Source organism: Diadema antillarum, unplaced genomic scaffold, assembly GCF_040938485.1.
Source record: "Diadema antillarum isolate AM-2024a unplaced genomic scaffold, OU_Dant_1.0 seq00000975_RagTag, whole genome shotgun sequence".
Lineage (NCBI taxonomy): Eukaryota > Metazoa > Echinodermata > Echinoidea > Diadematoida > Diadematidae > Diadema > Diadema antillarum.
The window spans coordinates 688,629-707,279 of record NW_027271817.1 but is presented as its reverse complement, the minus strand read 5'-3'; the positions used below and the strand labels follow the sequence as shown (position 1 = coordinate 707,279).

General features: G+C 41.6%; 2 protein-coding genes across 2 annotated transcripts in view; both read left to right on the top strand.

The window, feature by feature from the left end:
* Positions 1–18,651, top strand: part of LOC139742036 (cytochrome c oxidase assembly factor 1 homolog) — a 425,467-nt gene that overhangs the window by 47,327 nt on the left and 359,489 nt on the right. The window lies entirely within an intron of this gene.
* The window catches only part of LOC139742056 (phosphorylase b kinase regulatory subunit beta-like), a 41,232-nt gene that overhangs the window by 16,034 nt on the left and 6,547 nt on the right, over positions 1–18,651 (top strand). The window contains exons 8-15 of the mRNA XM_071652616.1: positions 2,161–2,296; positions 2,920–3,075; positions 3,795–3,898; positions 4,249–4,395; positions 5,047–5,235; positions 6,045–6,127; positions 6,861–7,007; positions 18,053–18,179. Of these exons, the coding sequence (XP_071508717.1) occupies positions 2,161–2,296; positions 2,920–3,075; positions 3,795–3,898; positions 4,249–4,395; positions 5,047–5,235; positions 6,045–6,127; positions 6,861–7,007; positions 18,053–18,179 (1,089 nt within the window). The remainder of the gene's footprint in view (positions 1–2,160; positions 2,297–2,919; positions 3,076–3,794; positions 3,899–4,248; positions 4,396–5,046; positions 5,236–6,044; positions 6,128–6,860; positions 7,008–18,052; positions 18,180–18,651) is intronic.

The window sequence follows — 18,651 nt, the reverse complement described above, 5'->3', positions numbered from 1 at the left end:
CAAGCAAATATAAAAGGAAAAATAAAAAAATAGCCTTCAGTGCAACTTCTGCTGCCACTTCTAGGGTGAAAAAAGTGGGGAGGGGGGCCAAGGTGGTTACACCCTGTGTTCCTATATCAACAACAACAACAACAAAAGGTGGGAGGAGCCCCCTCCCCGTTCTGCCAGCCCTGATACTGTAAACTTGGAAGAATTATTTGCATTTCATGTGACATGAAAGCAAGTACTTTTGCTTGTAATATGAAATAATATTTTATCTATTGATTCTGCAGAATTATAAATGCAAGTACTTTGTTTACCCAACACAAAAAAATAATTACTTGTGTGAAAATTTCCACTTTAAAGATAATATAAAGTTTTGGTACCTCAAAAGTTCCAGTGAATTTTTGTGTTTCAGGTTAAAGTACCTTTCATATAACTGACACTGTGAGACTTACTCGCCCCAAAGTGCTCTCATGTCTTAGTAATCATGCAATTAACTGCGACCAGCAGCCCCATACGCATAGCGACCAGCAGCCCCATTCGTATAGCGTAATGGGGCTTCGCATTGTAACATTCAGGATCATGACAGATTTAGTATTGCGGGTAAATATCAACTTTAAATCCAAAAATCTCTTCAATTTGAAGACTTACTAATTAAGTTGAAGTATTGAAAACAGGCTTCGGGCAACGTTTGGTTCTGCCAATAGTCCCCTTCTGTTCGAATTGATGACTGAATGTGACTCGGTCGAGAGGACCTTGGGAGAGCTACATACACTAAATACTACGGCCAGCGCATGCGCACACAAACATCTTATCCGTTCATGGATTTGAAATTTGTGCGCATGTGATGTGTGCGCATGCGCTGGCTGTTTTATTCAGTATATGTAGCTCTCCCAAGGTCCTCTCGACCGAGTTACATTCAGTCATCAATTTGAACAGAAAGGGACTATTTGCGGAATCAAACGTTGCCCGAAGCCTGTTTTCAATACTTCAACTTAATTGGTAAGTCTTCAAATTGAAGAGATTTTTGGATTTAAAGTTGATATTTATCCGCGATACTAAATCTGTCATGACCCTGATTGCTACAATGCGAAGCCCCATTATGCTATGAGTATGGGGCTGCTGGTCGCAGTTAGCTATGCGTACACGTGTTTTGTATGGGGCTGCATGCTGCTGGTCGCATGCCGTCGAACGGCAGCGGCTCTGGTACGAAACCATTATTGCATGATTACTAAGACATGAGAGCACTTTGGGGCGAGTAAGTCTCACAGTGTTAGTTATATGAAAGGTACTTAAACCTGAAACACAAACTAAGACAAGGAAATTCAGGGAAACTTTTGAGGTACCAAAACTTTATATTATCTTTAGCAAAACTGTGTGCTGTTTATTCTTTAGGAAGGAAATACTTACTTCTACTAAAGTATATTATTGTTTTGCATTCTGTTAAAATGATTTAATTATTCATGAATAGCACAATTTCTCCATTTTTGAAGTTGAAAACCAGAACCTTACTGTACTAAGCATTATCAGCATACCTGCCAGAAATCTGAACACTTTTTTGAGAGAGAATTTCAGAAGTAATGTGCATGGGGCACAATCTGAGCTGCCAAAGACCATTGTCATTGTTGTTGTCATCCATTCATCTTGAGAGATGACAGTGCTGCACAGGCAATGGATTTGCATCGCCTTGAGTGACAATCTCAGAAGCACTTGAGCAGCTGAAGTCAGTTGGTGCTGAGGTATAGGCTGCCTTTGTCTTCCTCCTGGCTCTCTCCTCAGCTTGCTGATCATTTCTTGCAGCTTTAGCCTGCTTGACATCCTCTCTAACAGTACCTTTGCACAGCTGGTTTTTGTCAGCTGAACCTTCCTAGTGTTGTTGTTGATGTCAGCTATCTTCATGTTGTGTATGCACATGTCCTTGAAATGAAGATGCGGTCTTCCTATGGGGCAAGACCCTTCTCATAGCTCTCCATATTATATATCCTTTTTTTATTTCATGTGTTTACCATTTGCTGCTATAACGGCAAAATGCCGGAATGCATATGGAATATATATTTTAAAATCTGATTAAATGTTGGTACTGGTATTCAAAAAATCACAACAGTTCATATTAAATTGGAATAATTGGCAAGCATGTATCTGTATGAATTTCCCGTCCCATTGTAATATCCACTCCAGATGTATGACACCATTGAGTCCCAGTGGCCCCTCTTTTTCATCTTCATGATGCTGGATGGTCTGGCTAAGAACAAAAGCAGTCAAGTAGAGGAGTACCACAATCTTCTCCAGCCACTTCTCAAGCAGACCAAATATGGTAGGCCAGAGAATCTTAAAGTTTACAGCCTTTTAGTGGTGTGACTTTAATTTGACTGAAATGTTGGATGGCATAGATACTGTCATCAGTCTTTGCATGAGTCACACAGAAATGTGTCATTTTTTACCAGTATCTGTTAGGAGATGTGTATGCTGTAGGCAAACCTCTTCTCAAGTAAATCATATCTCTCTGCTCTGAGACACACATCTTCATTCTCTACTTGTACATTTCTACTGCATCTGTGTTGATGTATGATTGATTCTATCATCAGTGGTATTTTGTTTTCAGACACTTGCTGAAACCAGTGAAGTATATGTAGTCAATCAATTAGAGGCTTGTTTTCAAGCAAATTAGCATACTGCATATTCTTTGTTAAATGTTTGCCTGTTTTTTACAGAAAACAATTGTATGTATTGTTCGAAAAAAATAACAATAATGATATATTGCTATGAATACTTTCTAAATGATGATAACATTTCATATTGGCATCTGAGTATGGTAACACAGGTATACTTATGCCTTGGCCCCAAAGGGTGCTGGAGGCATTATACTTTTGGCTTGCCATCTGTGTGCCTGACTGTCCTAAATCCTGTTGTTCTATTACAATTTCTTCAACATGTCAGGAAAGATAGTTCCCAAGTACTACTACGTACCAAATGGCTGCATAGAGAGTGAGAGACGTCATCCAGGCAGTCAGTCAAGGCTTGCTAGCTCTGAGGGAGAAGGGAATAATGTCTTCCTATGGGGGCAGTCCATGTACATCCTGACATGTCTCATGAGTGAGTATAATCCCAACATGAATTTTACCATGCAGTGTGTGTATGGCTGTCACAAATGCTGTAAACCAGACATTTTCAGGTGCATGAAATTTCTGTGAATTTCAAGAGGCGCTAAGATTTGCAAAAGTAGAATTCCCACAAAAGTTTTTGTCTACAAAATGCATTGAATGCCAGTGGAATGTTGTACACCATCATGGTCGGGAATTCACACAAGTTTCATGCCACGGAAGAGGCCATCGTCTCCAATTCGCAAAAGTTTCATACCGTGAATGTTTGTGGTATTACCGTAGTAGTTGAAAGATACATATACAGTGGCTACTAGCAGGACCTTAAAGCAATGCCTCTGATTTCATATAAATAAATAGAATATATAGCAGGATTGCTGGCCTACAAAGTATTGTTCTCTTGCAAGCATGATAAGATACTCGAGCAGGAGATCGGGCAGTGCAGTAAAAAGGACATAATTTGTATATCTATCAGCAACAGAATTCATGGTCATATTATAACTTATGCTTGAGATTAAATAATTGCACAAAGTACTCTTTTGGCTGGGGCAAACACTAGCAAGGGACTGCTACTCTCTTCTAAATGACTATCACTGTGACGAATGTTATAGATTGCAGTGAAGACATCAACATACCTTATGTATCATTACATCATTAGCCTAGCAGTGACAACCCATATTGATTGTGTTTAGTTTCATTTTATATGCATTGCAGTGGATGGCCTCATCACAATCAATGAAGTTGACCCTGAGGCTCGCTTTCTTGGTTCAGCCCTCTGCAAGAGGTACAAGCATAACACCAGACACTCTGCATTTGAGGTGAGAAAAAATTGACTTGCCATGCATTAGTCCTGTGTAATTTCTATTCCTGAGCAGTGACAAATTTAGAAAGGATCATTAAAAAGTAACAGTAGTTCTGTAATCATATTTAATGCATTGTAAATGTTTGAAAATACAAAGAACTTCCAAACATGTTTATCATATTAGACCGCTTCAATTTGTGTCAAAGAATTATGAAGACAGAGTATATTCCTTATGTTACAATTTATTGGTCTTCTGTCTTGTTTTTACATGCTTAATGGAAATTCAATAAGTTTTGATGTTTGTATATTGATATCATGAATGAAATAAAAAGCTGAAGATACTTCTTTTCTTTGCCATGAATACAGACAATGACAAAGGATATGACAGTCCAAATGGCTTTCATAGCAGAGAGCACCAGACTGCAGACTACCCTAGCAACCTATGGCATTCAATCACAGACCCCGACTCAGATTGAACCCATCCAGATATGGCCGCCAGCAGAGTTGATAAAGGTAGTACAATGGTGGAATATGTACAAGGGTATTACTGTAGCTTTAGCTAGTGATCATTCAGTGTTTCTGTTGGATATATAAACCTTGAATATCAAAAGTACAATTCCCAGTTATAGATGTTGGTTCTGTTTTCCCCAATTGGAGTCCTGAGGGGCATTTCATGAAGTGTTTTGTCTGACATATTGGTCGGACAAATTTGCTCTTGGCCAATCAGATGCAAGGATTTTGGTAGCTTATAACAGCTTGTCAGAAAAATATCTGACTAAAACGCTTCATGAAATGCCCCCAAGGTGTACTGATGTTTATAAAAAATGAACAAAAAAGATTAGATTTTTTTTTTACTGTGAATAAGATTTCATATGGTAATAACAAAACCTCCAAAAAAGATTTCAAATGCCAAAGCCTCAAAACACATATCTAAAAGAAAATAAAAAAATAAAAAATAAATGCCGTGGATTCTCCTCATAGCACGTTGGGAACCTCTCTTTTCCAGATGAGTATAGTTCATTGATTTTTTTTTTTTTTAAATGTAAGAGATATATTACATTATTAGCTAAATCTGCACGTGTTGTAATATCTTGTGGAATGAAAATGTGCGGCTATTATGTGCTGAAATTGACTTATTTCCTGCAATGTGTATTTTTACTGTAGGCCCTGACCTTCCTAGGGCAGAATGAGAAACTTGGTCTGACTGGTCGACCAAATCGACCCATTGGTATCATCGGGACATCCAAGATATATCGCCTCCTTGGCCGAACTGTCATCTGTTATCCACTTCAATTTGATCTGATGGATTTCTACATGTACCAGGATCTGTCTTTCTTGGTAGATGACATCAAGGTAGGCTAGAGGACAAGATAGTCTATGTCACAGTTGTCTTGTGTGATTTATTGGGTGTCCATCCAGTGTGTTTGGTCACAACCAAAGTGACATAGCGCTAGCATGTCCTGGTTAGGCCTCACATGAACAGTATACACATCTACCAATGCCAACAGAGGTCTTATTTTAATTCTAAGAATTGAATATGCAGAATTTTAGCTGTGTACAGATTCACTTGTATTTTGCAATCTATTTGCCTTCATTTGGTTCAATTGCAACAGTTGATTTAGTGTGTTGCTTTCTGGGAGATGGGCCAACAATGCCTCAATGAATGCTATCTAGCTAGGCCAGATAAATCTAGAAATGCAGTTCATGCTAGTTCTATGAACTCATCCTTCTTTTTCTGTGTACTTATAATACCACAGTTAGTTAGATATTTCTTCAGTTGGTTGACGTACATTCCACAAAATTCGCTTGCTGCATCTGCCATCTTGAAAAGAGCTGTTGTAGATGTACAGTAACAGTACCGGTACTCCATTACTGCGATATACCTTAGTGCCTGTAGTGTAAAACCTCTTTGTTGTTAACCATGAGAAATATTAGAAAATATGCCTCTCGTGATATGGATGTTGGTGGCGCATGAATTGTGAAATGGGAGAATTGATGAGATAATGAGTCTTTGAGAATATATTATACAGATACATATCATCTATCTTACTGCCTCATTACTATTATCTAATCTCTACGCAGTTCTTTCAAGTATGGCCCTCCTGCCATGAAAGTGATTTAAAAGGCTATATTTTTGTTGAATGTCATCTCTCACCCCACAGAACCTAGTAGCCTTTGTGAGGAAGTCTTGGAAGTTTGTAGGGAGACCGACAGTCTGTGTCGTCATCAGAGAAGAGCATTTTAGGTGAGCAGGAAGGAACTCTGTCTTGACAACTACCAGCCAATCTCACATGCTTCATTATATCGTCGGTTGAGAATGATAAGGGCGTTAAGTTGCCACAAAACCCATAGTGTTCAAGACCACTTAACACCCTTCTCATTCTCAACAGACGATATGATGTTCAAATATGTTTCTGTAACTGTAAATAAGAAAACAGAAGAGAAGATGCCTTGATTCTAATGTGATTAGTACTCTAGTGTATTATAAGGTCATTCATATGTTATGAAGATTTAAGGTTTTTGAGCTTCAAATTACAGTTACAAGGTGATCTGTGCTGCAATACATGACTGTTAGTCAAATAATCCCAAGCACAACATTGACAATGACAATCTCACTGTAGCAACATTACAGGGTTGTGTGTACACTCACAGTGATATTATTTCATCATACCTTGAAAGGAAGCAAATTGAATGTGAGCACTGACAGGACCAAAGTTTTTGAACTCGTTGAGGACGAGACCCGAGTATGCGCGGGCAGGTGTCTATGGGAAATGTGTGTTGTAGCAAAATCAGTCCGTCCTCAATGGGTAAAATCTTTTTTGAATTTGTAGATATCTTTCTAAGTGGTCATTATAGTGTGTGATATTAATAGAGCATGAGTGAAAAACTGTGTGTGTGCAAAATATCACTCATTTCCAGTCTAATATCAAAGTAGGATAGTATGAACCTATTGTTTATATTTGTGATAATGGTTGCAGTGGGCCTGAGTGTACAGCCATGCTAGAGATGTTAGCCTCCTTCAAACGTGGCTCCTGCCATGGAATCCGAGTACGAGTGGACAGGCTTCAGACTCTCCTTGCCTCATCTTCTGTGGAACATCTAGACTTCCAGATGCCAGAAGGCAGGTGAGTAAAGACATCACCTAGATAAATTCGCATAATATTGACTGTATCATCTCACCTTTGAGAGTACTTATACTGTACGTGGATTGTCATTATGATGAGACTGATACAGTATTAGTATTGAGCACTTACTACAGTGCACTCCCGTTATAACGAAATGCTCGGGACCGGCAGTTTTCTTTCGTTATAACGAAATTTCGTTATAACCAAACAAATACGATATATAACGAAAACAAGGAAACTACGTATATATATATATCATATTCTGTTTGCTGAAAACTCATCATACACTGCAAAGCTATGTGAAAGTGATGGGATAACTGTATTACAATGATAAACGCAAGTTCCCCGAAGAAACTGTGCGTGACACAAGGAGCGAACACACAGTGGTGTGAAGCGTCCACCCATGCAGAGACGCTATAAATGCTTGTTCCGCTACATATTTTCGAAAGCAATTCGCATTTCGTTATAACGGAGCACATTTCTTTTGCTTTTCTTTGTCTGTGGCGCTCGGAAAAGACTTCGTTATAACGGAAATTTCGCTATATCCAAGTTCGTTATAAGCGAATTTTATACCATAGACTTTAATGGTGATTGTTACTGCAGATTTAACAGGAATAGCGCCACCTTGTGGTCGAATCTGAAAACGCATATATCTCACTGGCATAATAGGCAGTACATATAAAGAGAAGACAGGACTTGGCTGACAGAAACGGGTGAGGGATGCTGTGATTGTGACCCGGGGGAGGCGCACAATCTTTCAACCTGCTTCTTCTGCTTTTCCCACTTTGTACCGCTTTTCCACCTTTTCACCTTTTCTGCTCGGTAATCATGTAAGGATGTAGAACAGACAGGCAGTGAAGAATTCATCGTGTTGACCTTCATTGATGCTCGATCGTGTCTCAAGTGTCCAAGTGTACGAAATAGTGAGTCAGACGTGAAACGATGCATTAAAGAACACAGTGGACAATACCACAGCAGTTACTTGATTGTGATTCGCTGCAAGTTTGTGAGTACCGTACCGTGCCAGAGCAGCGCAAGTGTGTACAGAGCATCAGTGTGTGTGATGATCGGATGATGAAGTGTGAATGGAAGTGGAAATCGGGAGACGGATCGGCGGAAGAGTGGCGTGATTAGAAAGAGCCAACCCAAGATTACACAAGGTGCCCGGGTATCATACATTACAGCATATAAGAGTCAGTAGCAATAACCAGCAGCTACATTACAGTTGAAAGATTGCCTCGTTTGGAGAATGAGACTGTGTAGTGACAGAACTGATTGGGTGGAAACAGTGAGTCTCAACATGAACTGGAACAGAGTCGACTTCAGTGGATACAGTGAAGTAATTAAACCAGTCCTACCAAGTACAAGTATGGCTAGTTAGACATCTAGAACTAGATTTAGTCTTGGAATATGAATGATGAAAGGAAAGAAAGTCTAACTCTTTCAATGTAAGACCAGGACTAGTCTAGTACCTGCAATCGGTACTAACGTTAAAGTGACAGTGTCTTGGAACAGATCTGGAATGAAGGCCAGGACTAAGTATTAAAGTGAAGGAGTCTTGGAACGGATCTGCAAGAAAGGCCAGGACTAAGTACTCTAACGTTAGTCTCTACGAAGGAGTCTTGGAACAGATCTGCTACTGCTAGTACTTAAGGCCAGGACTAGATCTAAGTACTTAAGTACAATGAGTCTTGGAACAGATCCGCAAGTGGTTTCTATACAGGCCAGGACTAAATGCTAAAGTGAAGGAGTCTTGGAACAGATCTGAGTAAAGACAAGGCCAGGACTCTTCTGAGTATAGTCGTGGAACAGATCTGTAAGTAGGACCAGGACTAGAAACCACTAAGTACTTTAAGAGCAGGAGTCTTGGGACAGATCTGCAAGTATACAGGCCATGACTAAATGCTAAAGTGAAGGAGTCTTGGAACAGATCTGAGTATTAAAACACAAGGCCAGGACTTTACTGATTATAGTCGTGGAACAGATCTGCAAGTAGGGCCAGGAATAGAAACCACTAAGTACTAAAGCGAAGGAGTCTTGGAACAGATCTAAGTAAACACAAGGCCAGGACTCTACTGAGGATAGTCGTGGAACAGATGATCTTCAACTAAGGCCAGGACTAAGTACTAAAGTTAAGAACTCTTGGAACAGATCTGCAGGTAAAAGGCCAAGACTATATTAGCGAATAGATCTAGGTATTGAAAGGAGTTGGAGGACCAAAGCAGCATAGTCTTGGATGATATTTCAAGCAAGGCCAGGACTACAGAAATCTTTGAAGGACATTACTTGCAAACATTACAGTGTAAATGCAAGGCCAGGATTAAACAAGTTTTGGATAAGACTTGTAGAAGCAGTACCAGGACTAAAAGTGAAACAGGCTGGAAGACAGCACAGCAAGTTTCGAGGTTTAGTTCACGTTTGCTTATTTGGGAGTACAGTGACTTTAGACAGCCATTTGTGAAGATGGATGAGCAGACGTCGGATGACTATCCAATGTATCATCAAGACCCATACATGCCTCAACCATCGAGTCCACTCAGGACACCAGAGAGCTTAGATACAGGCTTTTCAAGAATGCAGCCGCCTAATATGCATGCAAATGGAAACGCACGTGAGGAAATGTCAGCACCAGCTAGTGCTGCAGGAATGGAAAATGCAGCAATGTTGTCATTTCTACAGCAACAGAATCAGCTGATGAGGATGCTCGTTGAGCAAAACATGAAGGCCTCTCTGCCACAAAAGCAGGTGAAACCATTCACAGGGGACCCTCTACATTACCACTCCTTCATGCGAGCATTCGAACATACCATCGAAGCTAAGACTTACAGTGACTCTGATCGGCTGTATTATTTGGACCAATACACATTGGGGGAAGCCAATGCCATCGTGAAAAGCTGCATGTACGGCCAAGACCAGACTGTGGCCTACAGAAAGGCAAAAGATTTGCTACGAAGGAAATTTGGCAATAGGCAGCTCATCGTAGAGACAATGATGATGAAAGCAGTGCAATGGCCTGACATCAAACCAGAAGATGGAGAAGAACTCCATCGCTTCTCGATTTTCGTAACCGAGCTGCACAATCTTGCAAGGGACCTCAACATGGAGTCAGAGGTCAACCACTCTCACAACATAAGGCTGATCATTGGAAAGCTCCCATACAAGCTGAGGGATAAATGGAGAAATCGAGCGGATGACATCCAAGAGGAGAAGCAAGGCAACATAACCTTCGATGATGTGGTGTCATTCATTGCCAAGCAAGCAAGGATTGCAACGAATCCGGTGTATGGGAATCTGAAGTACCAGGCTAAACCACCAGCAAAATTCGTAGGCACAGGCAAGGTGTCTACAAGTGCAGGCAAATCAAGTTTCAGCACATCGGCGATGCCTGCAGCAAAAGCAGAGAGCAAGAAGGAAGTGTGTTTGTTCTGCAGCAGAGGGACACATACTCTGGCTGATTGCACAGTGCTCGCATCCAAGCCATATGAAGACCGCCTGTCATTTTGCAAAAAAGAAGGTCTGTGCTTCAGCTGTCTTCAAGGTGCTGCCCACTTTGCAAGAAATTGCAAGAGGAGATTGAAGTGCAGCATTTGTAGCAAACTACACCCAACACTGCTGCATAGGGAGTTTAAGGTGGATCAACCTAAAAGGGAGAACAACTCGGCTGGCACTCAGCAGCAAGCTATAGAACCAGAGGCTTCTGCCACTATTACGCAGCAGCCACAACAGAATAGTGAGAACAAAAATCAAGCGGTGGCATCAAACACAATTAAGTGCAGCTTAAACACAAGTTCACCAGGAAATGACACCTTGCCAGGCATTGTGCCTGTCAGAGTACGCTCACAAAGGACAGGTGTGTGCACAGAGACATATGCGTTCATCGACTCTGGCAGTAACGCGGTCTTCTGCACAGAAAAGCTGGCAACAACGTTGAATGTGCAAGGCAAGACGATCAACCTCCACATGTCTACCATGACAGACGAAAAGATTACGACCAGCCAAGTGTTGAGAGACTTAGAGGTTATGGATGTGCAGGGACACAACATCATACGACTGCCAGAAGTTTACTCACAACAGTACATACCAGTAGACAAGGAAGACATTCCTAGGCAAGAGGATGTGCAGAAATGGCGCTATCTGCAGAATATCGAAATGCCTTCCTTAGCAGAAGAGGCGCATGTGGGATTGCTAATAGGAAGCAATGTTCCGAGGGCAATGGAGCCAGTAGAGGTGATAAGCAGTGAAGTTCCAAATGGGCCCTTTGCATGCAGAACAGTTCTTGGATGGCTGGTGTACGGTGTATCAAGGGATGGAGCTAAAGGAAACAAAATCCAGTCTCACAGAGTGAAGGCTAAGGCCGACATTGACCAGCAGTTTGAAAGGCTGTTCAATCAAGATTTCAATGAAAGGATCATTGACGACAAGGAAGAAAAGTCACAGGAAGACTTGATCTTCATCAAGAAGGTAGAGCAGTCGATGAAGCTGGAAGATGGACATTATGAAATAGCTCTTCCCTTCCGTAGAGATGATGTGAAGTTGCCAAATAACAAACTTCAAGCAATGCAGCGAGCAGGCCATTTGAAGAGAAGGTTTGAACGACAAGCAGACTTCAAAAGGGAATACACTGACTTTGTAGACTCCATGATGAAGAAAGAGTACATGGAGAAAATACCTGAGGAAGAAATACAAAGAACTGATGGAAGAGTGTGGTATCTCCCCCATCATGGTGTGGTACATCCTCAAAAAGGGAAGCTGCGGGTCGTCTTTGATTGCTCAGCTGAGTATGGAGACTTCTCTCTCAATAGGGAGCTGCTACAGGGGCCGGATCTTACAAACAAGTTGTTTGGAGTATTGACCAGGTTTCGTCAAGACAGAGTGGCAATGCAAGCAGACATAGAGGGCATGTTCTCACAGATCCGTGTACCTAAAAGAGACAGAGACATGTTGAGATTTCTGTGGTGGGAGAACGGCGACATCGAGCGACCTTTGACAGAGCACAGAATGAAGGTACACGTCTTCGGTGCTGTATCATCACCATCATGTGCCAACTTTGCCTTGAAAAGAGCAGCACAGGACCAGACAGGTAGCTTCTCAGATGAGGTCATTCGTACTGTGCACCGAAACTTCTACGTCGATGACTGTTTGTGCTCAACGCAGAGTGTACAGGAGGCTGAGAAATTGGTGTCAGACTTGACAGAGATCTGCAGAGGAAGGGGATTTCGTCTGATGAAGTGGCTATGCAATGAGCCAGAGGTGCTAGCCAAGATCCCAGTGGAGGAAAGAGCAAAGAGTGTACGAGACTTGAGCTTAGATGTCAAGAATGAGATCACCGAGAAGGCACTGGGTATCGTGTGGTCTACAAATGAAGATACGCTGGGTGTGACGATCAATCTGAAGGACAAACCTGAGACAAGAAGAGGGATTTTATCCACTGTGAGCTCTGTGTATGATCCCATAGGATGTGTAGCACCAGTGGTGTTGCCAGCCAAACAGTTGCTCCAAGTGCTATGTAGATCTCGGTTGGGCTGGGACGCCAAGATTCCACCGGACTTGCTGAGGAAATGGCACACCTGGAAGACAGAACTACCAAGGCTGATGGAGTTCAAGATGGCAAGATGCTTGAAACCGCCAGATTTTGAGCCAGATTCAGTCACCCTGCATCATTTCTGTGATGCCAGTGAAAAAGGCTATGGCAGCGTCACATATCTGCGATGGAAAAATGCAGAAAGAGTACAGATGAAGTTTGTGACGAGCAAAGCTAGAGTTGCACCACTGAAGGAGGTGTCTATTCCTAGAATGGAATTGACAGCAGCAACTGTAGCGGTCAGGGTTGACCACATGATTAAGCAAGAGCTCGACATCTTGGTAGATGAGACCTTCTTCTGGACTGACAGTATGACTGTTCTTGGCTACATAAATAACGACACGTCACGATTCAAGACATTCGTAGCGAACAGGGTGGCAGTGATTCGAGATGGATCCAAACCAAACCAGTGGAGGTATGTGGAGTCTTCACTTAATCCTGCCGACATGTGTTCAAGAGGAATCGAAGCGGATAAGTTTCTGCAGTCAGATGTCTGGGAGGAAGGCCCAGAGTTCCTTCAAACACCAGATGAGGAGTGGCTGACAAGAAGTGAAGTCTCGCCAAGCAATCTGCATGTTGAATTGGAATTGAAGAAAACATGCCTTGCCACGGAAGTGACCAAAGAGGAAACTTCAAATCCCACAAGCAAACTTATCCATCACTACTCAGACTGGATGAGACTGAAAAGGGCAGTGTGCTGGTTGAGGCGATTTGTGAAATGGATGAGTCAGAAGAAGGAGCAGACCACTTCTCAAGATGAATCCCTGAAAGGGAGACTGACACTTCAGGAAATGCAAGCTGCAGAAGCAAAGATTGTGGGTTTTGCCCAGAGTGAAGCATTCCCATGTGAAATTGAGGGACTACAGAACGAAGGCTCAATTCAAACAGCAAGTAAAGGAGAACGGAAAACAAGGGTGAAAAGAGCAAGTCCTATCTATAGACTTGACCCAGAGCTGGATGAGGGCCTGCTGAGAGTTGGAGGAAGGCTGAGTCGAGGTTCACTTCCCATGAATGTGAAACATCCTGTAATTCTCCCTAAGAAGAGTCATGTGTCAAAGTTGATTTTAGAACACATACACAAGATGTCAGGGCACAGTGGGAGAAACTATGTACTAGCTCGACTTCACCAGAACTACTGGATGCCAAGTGCAAATTCTGCCGTCCGGAAGATAACGGGGAGCTGTATCCAATGCAGACGTAACCGAGCAAAGGTTCTTCAGCAGAAGATGGCAGACTTACCAGCTGACAGAATCAAGCCCGATGATCCTCCATTCACAAGGGTAGGAGTCGATTTCTTTGGCCCACTGGATGTGAAGAGAGGACGTTCAGTTGTGAAAAGATATGGTGTGATGTTCACATGCCTTGCAGTCAGAGCAGTGCATATCGAGAAGGCTGACAGTCTCAGTACAGATTCATGCATCGCAGCCATTAGAAGGTTCATTGCACGGAGAGGTGCAGTGCAAGTAATGAGATCTGACAATGGCACTAATCTGGTTGGAGCAAAAAGAGAACTAAAACGAGAGATAGATGCATGGAATATCAAGCACAGATCAACGATGCACTGCTGCAACACAACATACAGTGGAGCTGCAATCCTCCTGGGGGCTCACATCATGGCGGCGTCTGGGAACGACAGATACGCACAGTGAGAGAGTTGCTGTTTAACCTTGTGAAGCAGCAAACACTAGATGACGAAGGTTTGCAGACGCTCCTTTGCGAAGCAGAAGCCATCATTAATGGGAGGCCCATTACCAAGGTGTCAGATGACCCGACTGATTTAGAAGCATTAACTCCAAACCATCTGCTTCTAATGAAGTCACAACCACAACTACCACCAACGGTGACCCGAGAGACTGATGTGTATGCCAGACGAAGATGGCGTCAGGTGCAGTACATGTCAGATCTGTTCTGGCGCAGATGGACGAAAGAATATCTTCCCCAGTTGCAGCAGAGGCAGAAGTGGGTGGAGCCACAACGCAATCTCCAGGTTGGTAACTTGGTGCTGCTGGTGGACCAGACATTGCCACGAAACACCTGGTTGCTGGGGAGAGTGACGCGCACACTACCAGATGCTGAGGGCTACGTTCGCAGCGTAGAAGTGAAGACAAAGTTGGGTGCTTATACGCGGCCTATCAGCAAGTTGTGCCTTTTGCTGGAAGGAGATGTGTAATTAGTTGTGGGATCCTGTATTTTGTGAATTATTTTGTGCATATGATGTGGTGCGAGCCAAGCGCCGCCACAAATAGATTTGATATGGAAGATGGACCACAGCTGTATGTTTTTGGAGCATCAAGCAGAATAGCATGACGTTTACATGGAGCGTGTATGCAGCAGGTTCAGTTATGCAGCAATACAACAATTTGCGAATCGCACGTTGGAATAGTGTGAACATGGTAGCTTGCTTCAAATGTATCAGCAAATGTGTAGTAGCTGTGGTGCGAGCCAAGCGCCGCCACACTTTTAGTTCACCATGATTTTGTGATCACCGGATATGTGCCATCTCGCATTCAACATACGGGTAGTTTGCTCAAGTGCATGATGAGGACACTCCAAACCGTGTGACGCACACTGAACATATGTGAAAACAACAAATATGGAACTTGAAAAAATTGGACATGTTAGATATACAGACAGAGACTCTGACTCGTATAAGCTTCAAGCGATATTGGACTTCATGGCCGCAGTTGCATGAAGAGTACGAATGTAAATGGTTGCATTTGTTGTGTTTAAGCTGAAATAACAGTGGTCAGACATACAAAGATCCACTCATAACAGAGAAAATTCTGGTGTGTAACACAAGGTAAAGGCAGTTGTGTTATTTGTTACACATTTGTATTGCATTTTGAGTCACAAGGTGATTATGAAAAGGAGTGCTACACCAGTTGACCACTAGGTACATGTTTTGATGCTTAAAAGAAGAATATTTCTTTGACTAGTGGATATCTCTCATGATACTGCATCATATGGATGTGTTAAGGTATGTGTGCATTTTTTGGAGATGACATCAAGAAAATATAGCTCCAGTGGTAATTTGCTCTTTAGGTGCAGAGTAATAATTTGCCAAAAGTGGTATATGAGATAAGAGTAATTGCATAATGTACACTATGTTACAGCAGTGAACATATTCAGTTCAGAAGCAAACTGAAAGTTTGAGTTTTTTGGCAAAGAGACGCCCAGTAAGTAATACGTCTTTGGATATATTTTGTTTGATCTATGCTCACTTCAGTGTGTGAGTCATTTGGTGTAATGCTTTATGACATACAGGTAATGGAACAGTTCAAATGATACTGTATGATATTATATGTTTATGTTATGCTGTGCAGACATAAATTTGATTCAAGATTCAAGATGGAATATAAGAGGTTTGGTACAGATGTACAAAGAGAAATATTCCCAAATCGGTCAAGGTGTTAACCATAGAATTTGGTATGCAAACCATTGGCTTTGGTGTAGTATGGTTTTGGAAAAGTGTGAAGACAAAAGTGCACTTTGTAATTGCAAGTGTATTGCATTGTATTCCCATTTTATGGGGAGTTGTTGCAGTTTTCTAGTATAAGATCAGAGTAAATATGGTTTTTGTGAGATCACAAAGTCAGAAAGAACAAGAGAGATAGAAGCAGTGGTATACTGTCTCAAAGTACATTTCATTGTTTCAGAATCAGACAAAACCAAGTGGTGATTTGTTGTTCTGATGCTGTTTGCTTTATGCTATTATTGAGGTACAACATGGTACATAAATGTCATTAATAGTGAATGTGTATGCAAATATGTTCATCGGGTGATAATGTTTGTAGATTTGGTGTTGACAGGTGTTGGTAGAAGAGAATCGAAAGTGTAAAAAGCCAAAGGAGGATTCAAATGCATAGTGAGAGTTTTTGTATTTGAACAAAATTGGTATGCTATAGGCATACTCATTATTTGGTATTGCATACATTTGCATTAATTGTTCTTAGTTGTATAGTGACAAGCTGAGTTTCAAAGGATTTGTGCATTTAAGGTTGGTCGTGTACATTGTATAGAAACACGCTCTGAAACACAAAAGCTAAACTCAGAGAAATTGTGATTTCAATCATTTGACGATTGATTCTAGTAGAAAGAGCAGCAGGAGGTGCAAGTGCCTTGAGTAAATACATGCCTTGTATTGAGTTGAGTAGGATGCTCATCAGTCAGAACAGTTTAAAGTGCCAAACTCAAAGGAGCATTGGGTTATGTGTTTTACATTATTAATTTGTTCTAGTTTGTTTCATACTATAATGTATGCATGGTAGATAACCATCTGTTCGTATTTGAATTTGTTATTAGAACATTGAAGTGTTGTGTAGAAACCTAAGTGAAGTTTCTTAAGCACAGATGTGCATGGTTTAATGGGGATACCGTTTGATTACATATTGTTGGTTACCATGGTTTCAAGGAAACAGAAAGAGGTAATTTTCACCGGCGAGCGTGTTGAAAATTAAGGGGCCGGAATGTTACTGCAGATTTAACAGGAATAGCGCCACCTTGTGGTCGAATCTGAAAACGCATATATCTCACTGGCATAATAGGCAGTACATATAAAGAGAAGACAGGACTTGGCTGACAGAAACGGGTGAGGGATGCTGTGATTGTGACCCGGGGGAGGCGCACAATCTTTCAACCTGCTTCTTCTGCTTTTCCCACTTTGTACCGCTTTTCCACCTTTTCACCTTTTCTGCTCGGTAATCATGTAAGGATGTAGAACAGACAGGCAGTGAAGAATTCATCGTGTTGACCTTCATTGATGCTCGATCGTGTCTCAAGTGTCCAAGTGTACGAAATAGTGAGTCAGACGTGAAACGATGCATTAAAGAACACAGTGGACAATACCACAGCAGTTACTTGATTGTGATTCGCTGCAAGTTTGTGAGTACCGTACCGTGCCAGAGCAGCGCAAGTGTGTACAGAGCATCAGTGTGTGTGATGATCGGATGATGAAGTGTGAATGGAAGTGGAAATCGGGAGACGGATCGGCGGAAGAGTGGCGTGATTAGAAAGAGCCAACCCAAGATTACACAAGGTGCCCGGGTATCATACATTACAGCATATAAGAGTCAGTAGCAATAACCAGCAGCTACAGTGATAATTTTGGGACCAGAAGATTTACTTCGTTATAACGAAATTTCGTTATAATCGTGTTCGTTGTAACGGGAGTGCACTGTAGTATATGGCACTGTCACATATCTGACACCTTGTTCATGAAATGGTGTTATATTACACTGCATTGAGTACTGAAGTGTGATGTCATAGTCATTCATCACCATGGAAACTGGTTCTAAACAGCCTTATATGTTCCAAGTGTTTATTCATGCACCTGGTTCCAACCCAATCTTTTTCTTTTTTTTTGCTGATGCCTTTTTACTTGTACTTACAATGAATGAAAACTGCACATAGTTTGGGGCCAAGATTTTTAATCAGCATTTTTTTTTTCTTAATATACACATGGCAGTGCTGCTAAACTCCTCTTCAAACCACTGGAAGAACTTAATGTGGATCATCTCCCTTTCAAGGCCATGAAGAAGACAAGCTCTTTCACAACACTGTCACCAAAAGAAGAGGAAGCTATTGACATAAGGGTAACTATAACAATGGACTTCCATGTCCAATAATGAATGACACTGTCTATGCCATATATTTAGCGAATCTAAATTTTTGCAAATCGGGACTTCCCGACGATTTCGCGAGTGGTTAAATTCGCGATTGTGGAGTACTATACTGAACGGAGAAATGTACGCTTGTGCATCACGTTCATATCGGGGTCAGAATCTTTATTTTTGCGTGTCTTTAATTTCGTGAATAGCACCTGACTCGCGAAATTCGCGAAAATAAAAACCTTGTGAAATATTCGGAGTATATAGTAGTAGGTCTTACAAATGTTGGGTTATGGTCTTGCTTGTGCACACATTTGAATATCATACTGTGGAAAACTGAAAATTGTGATTTTAATGATCAGCCCTCATGAGAACATTCTAAACCTGGGATTGAAGTCTACAGCTAGGATGCATGTCACATTTATGTTTTGTAGTGGGATTTTTTGGTTGGTTGTTG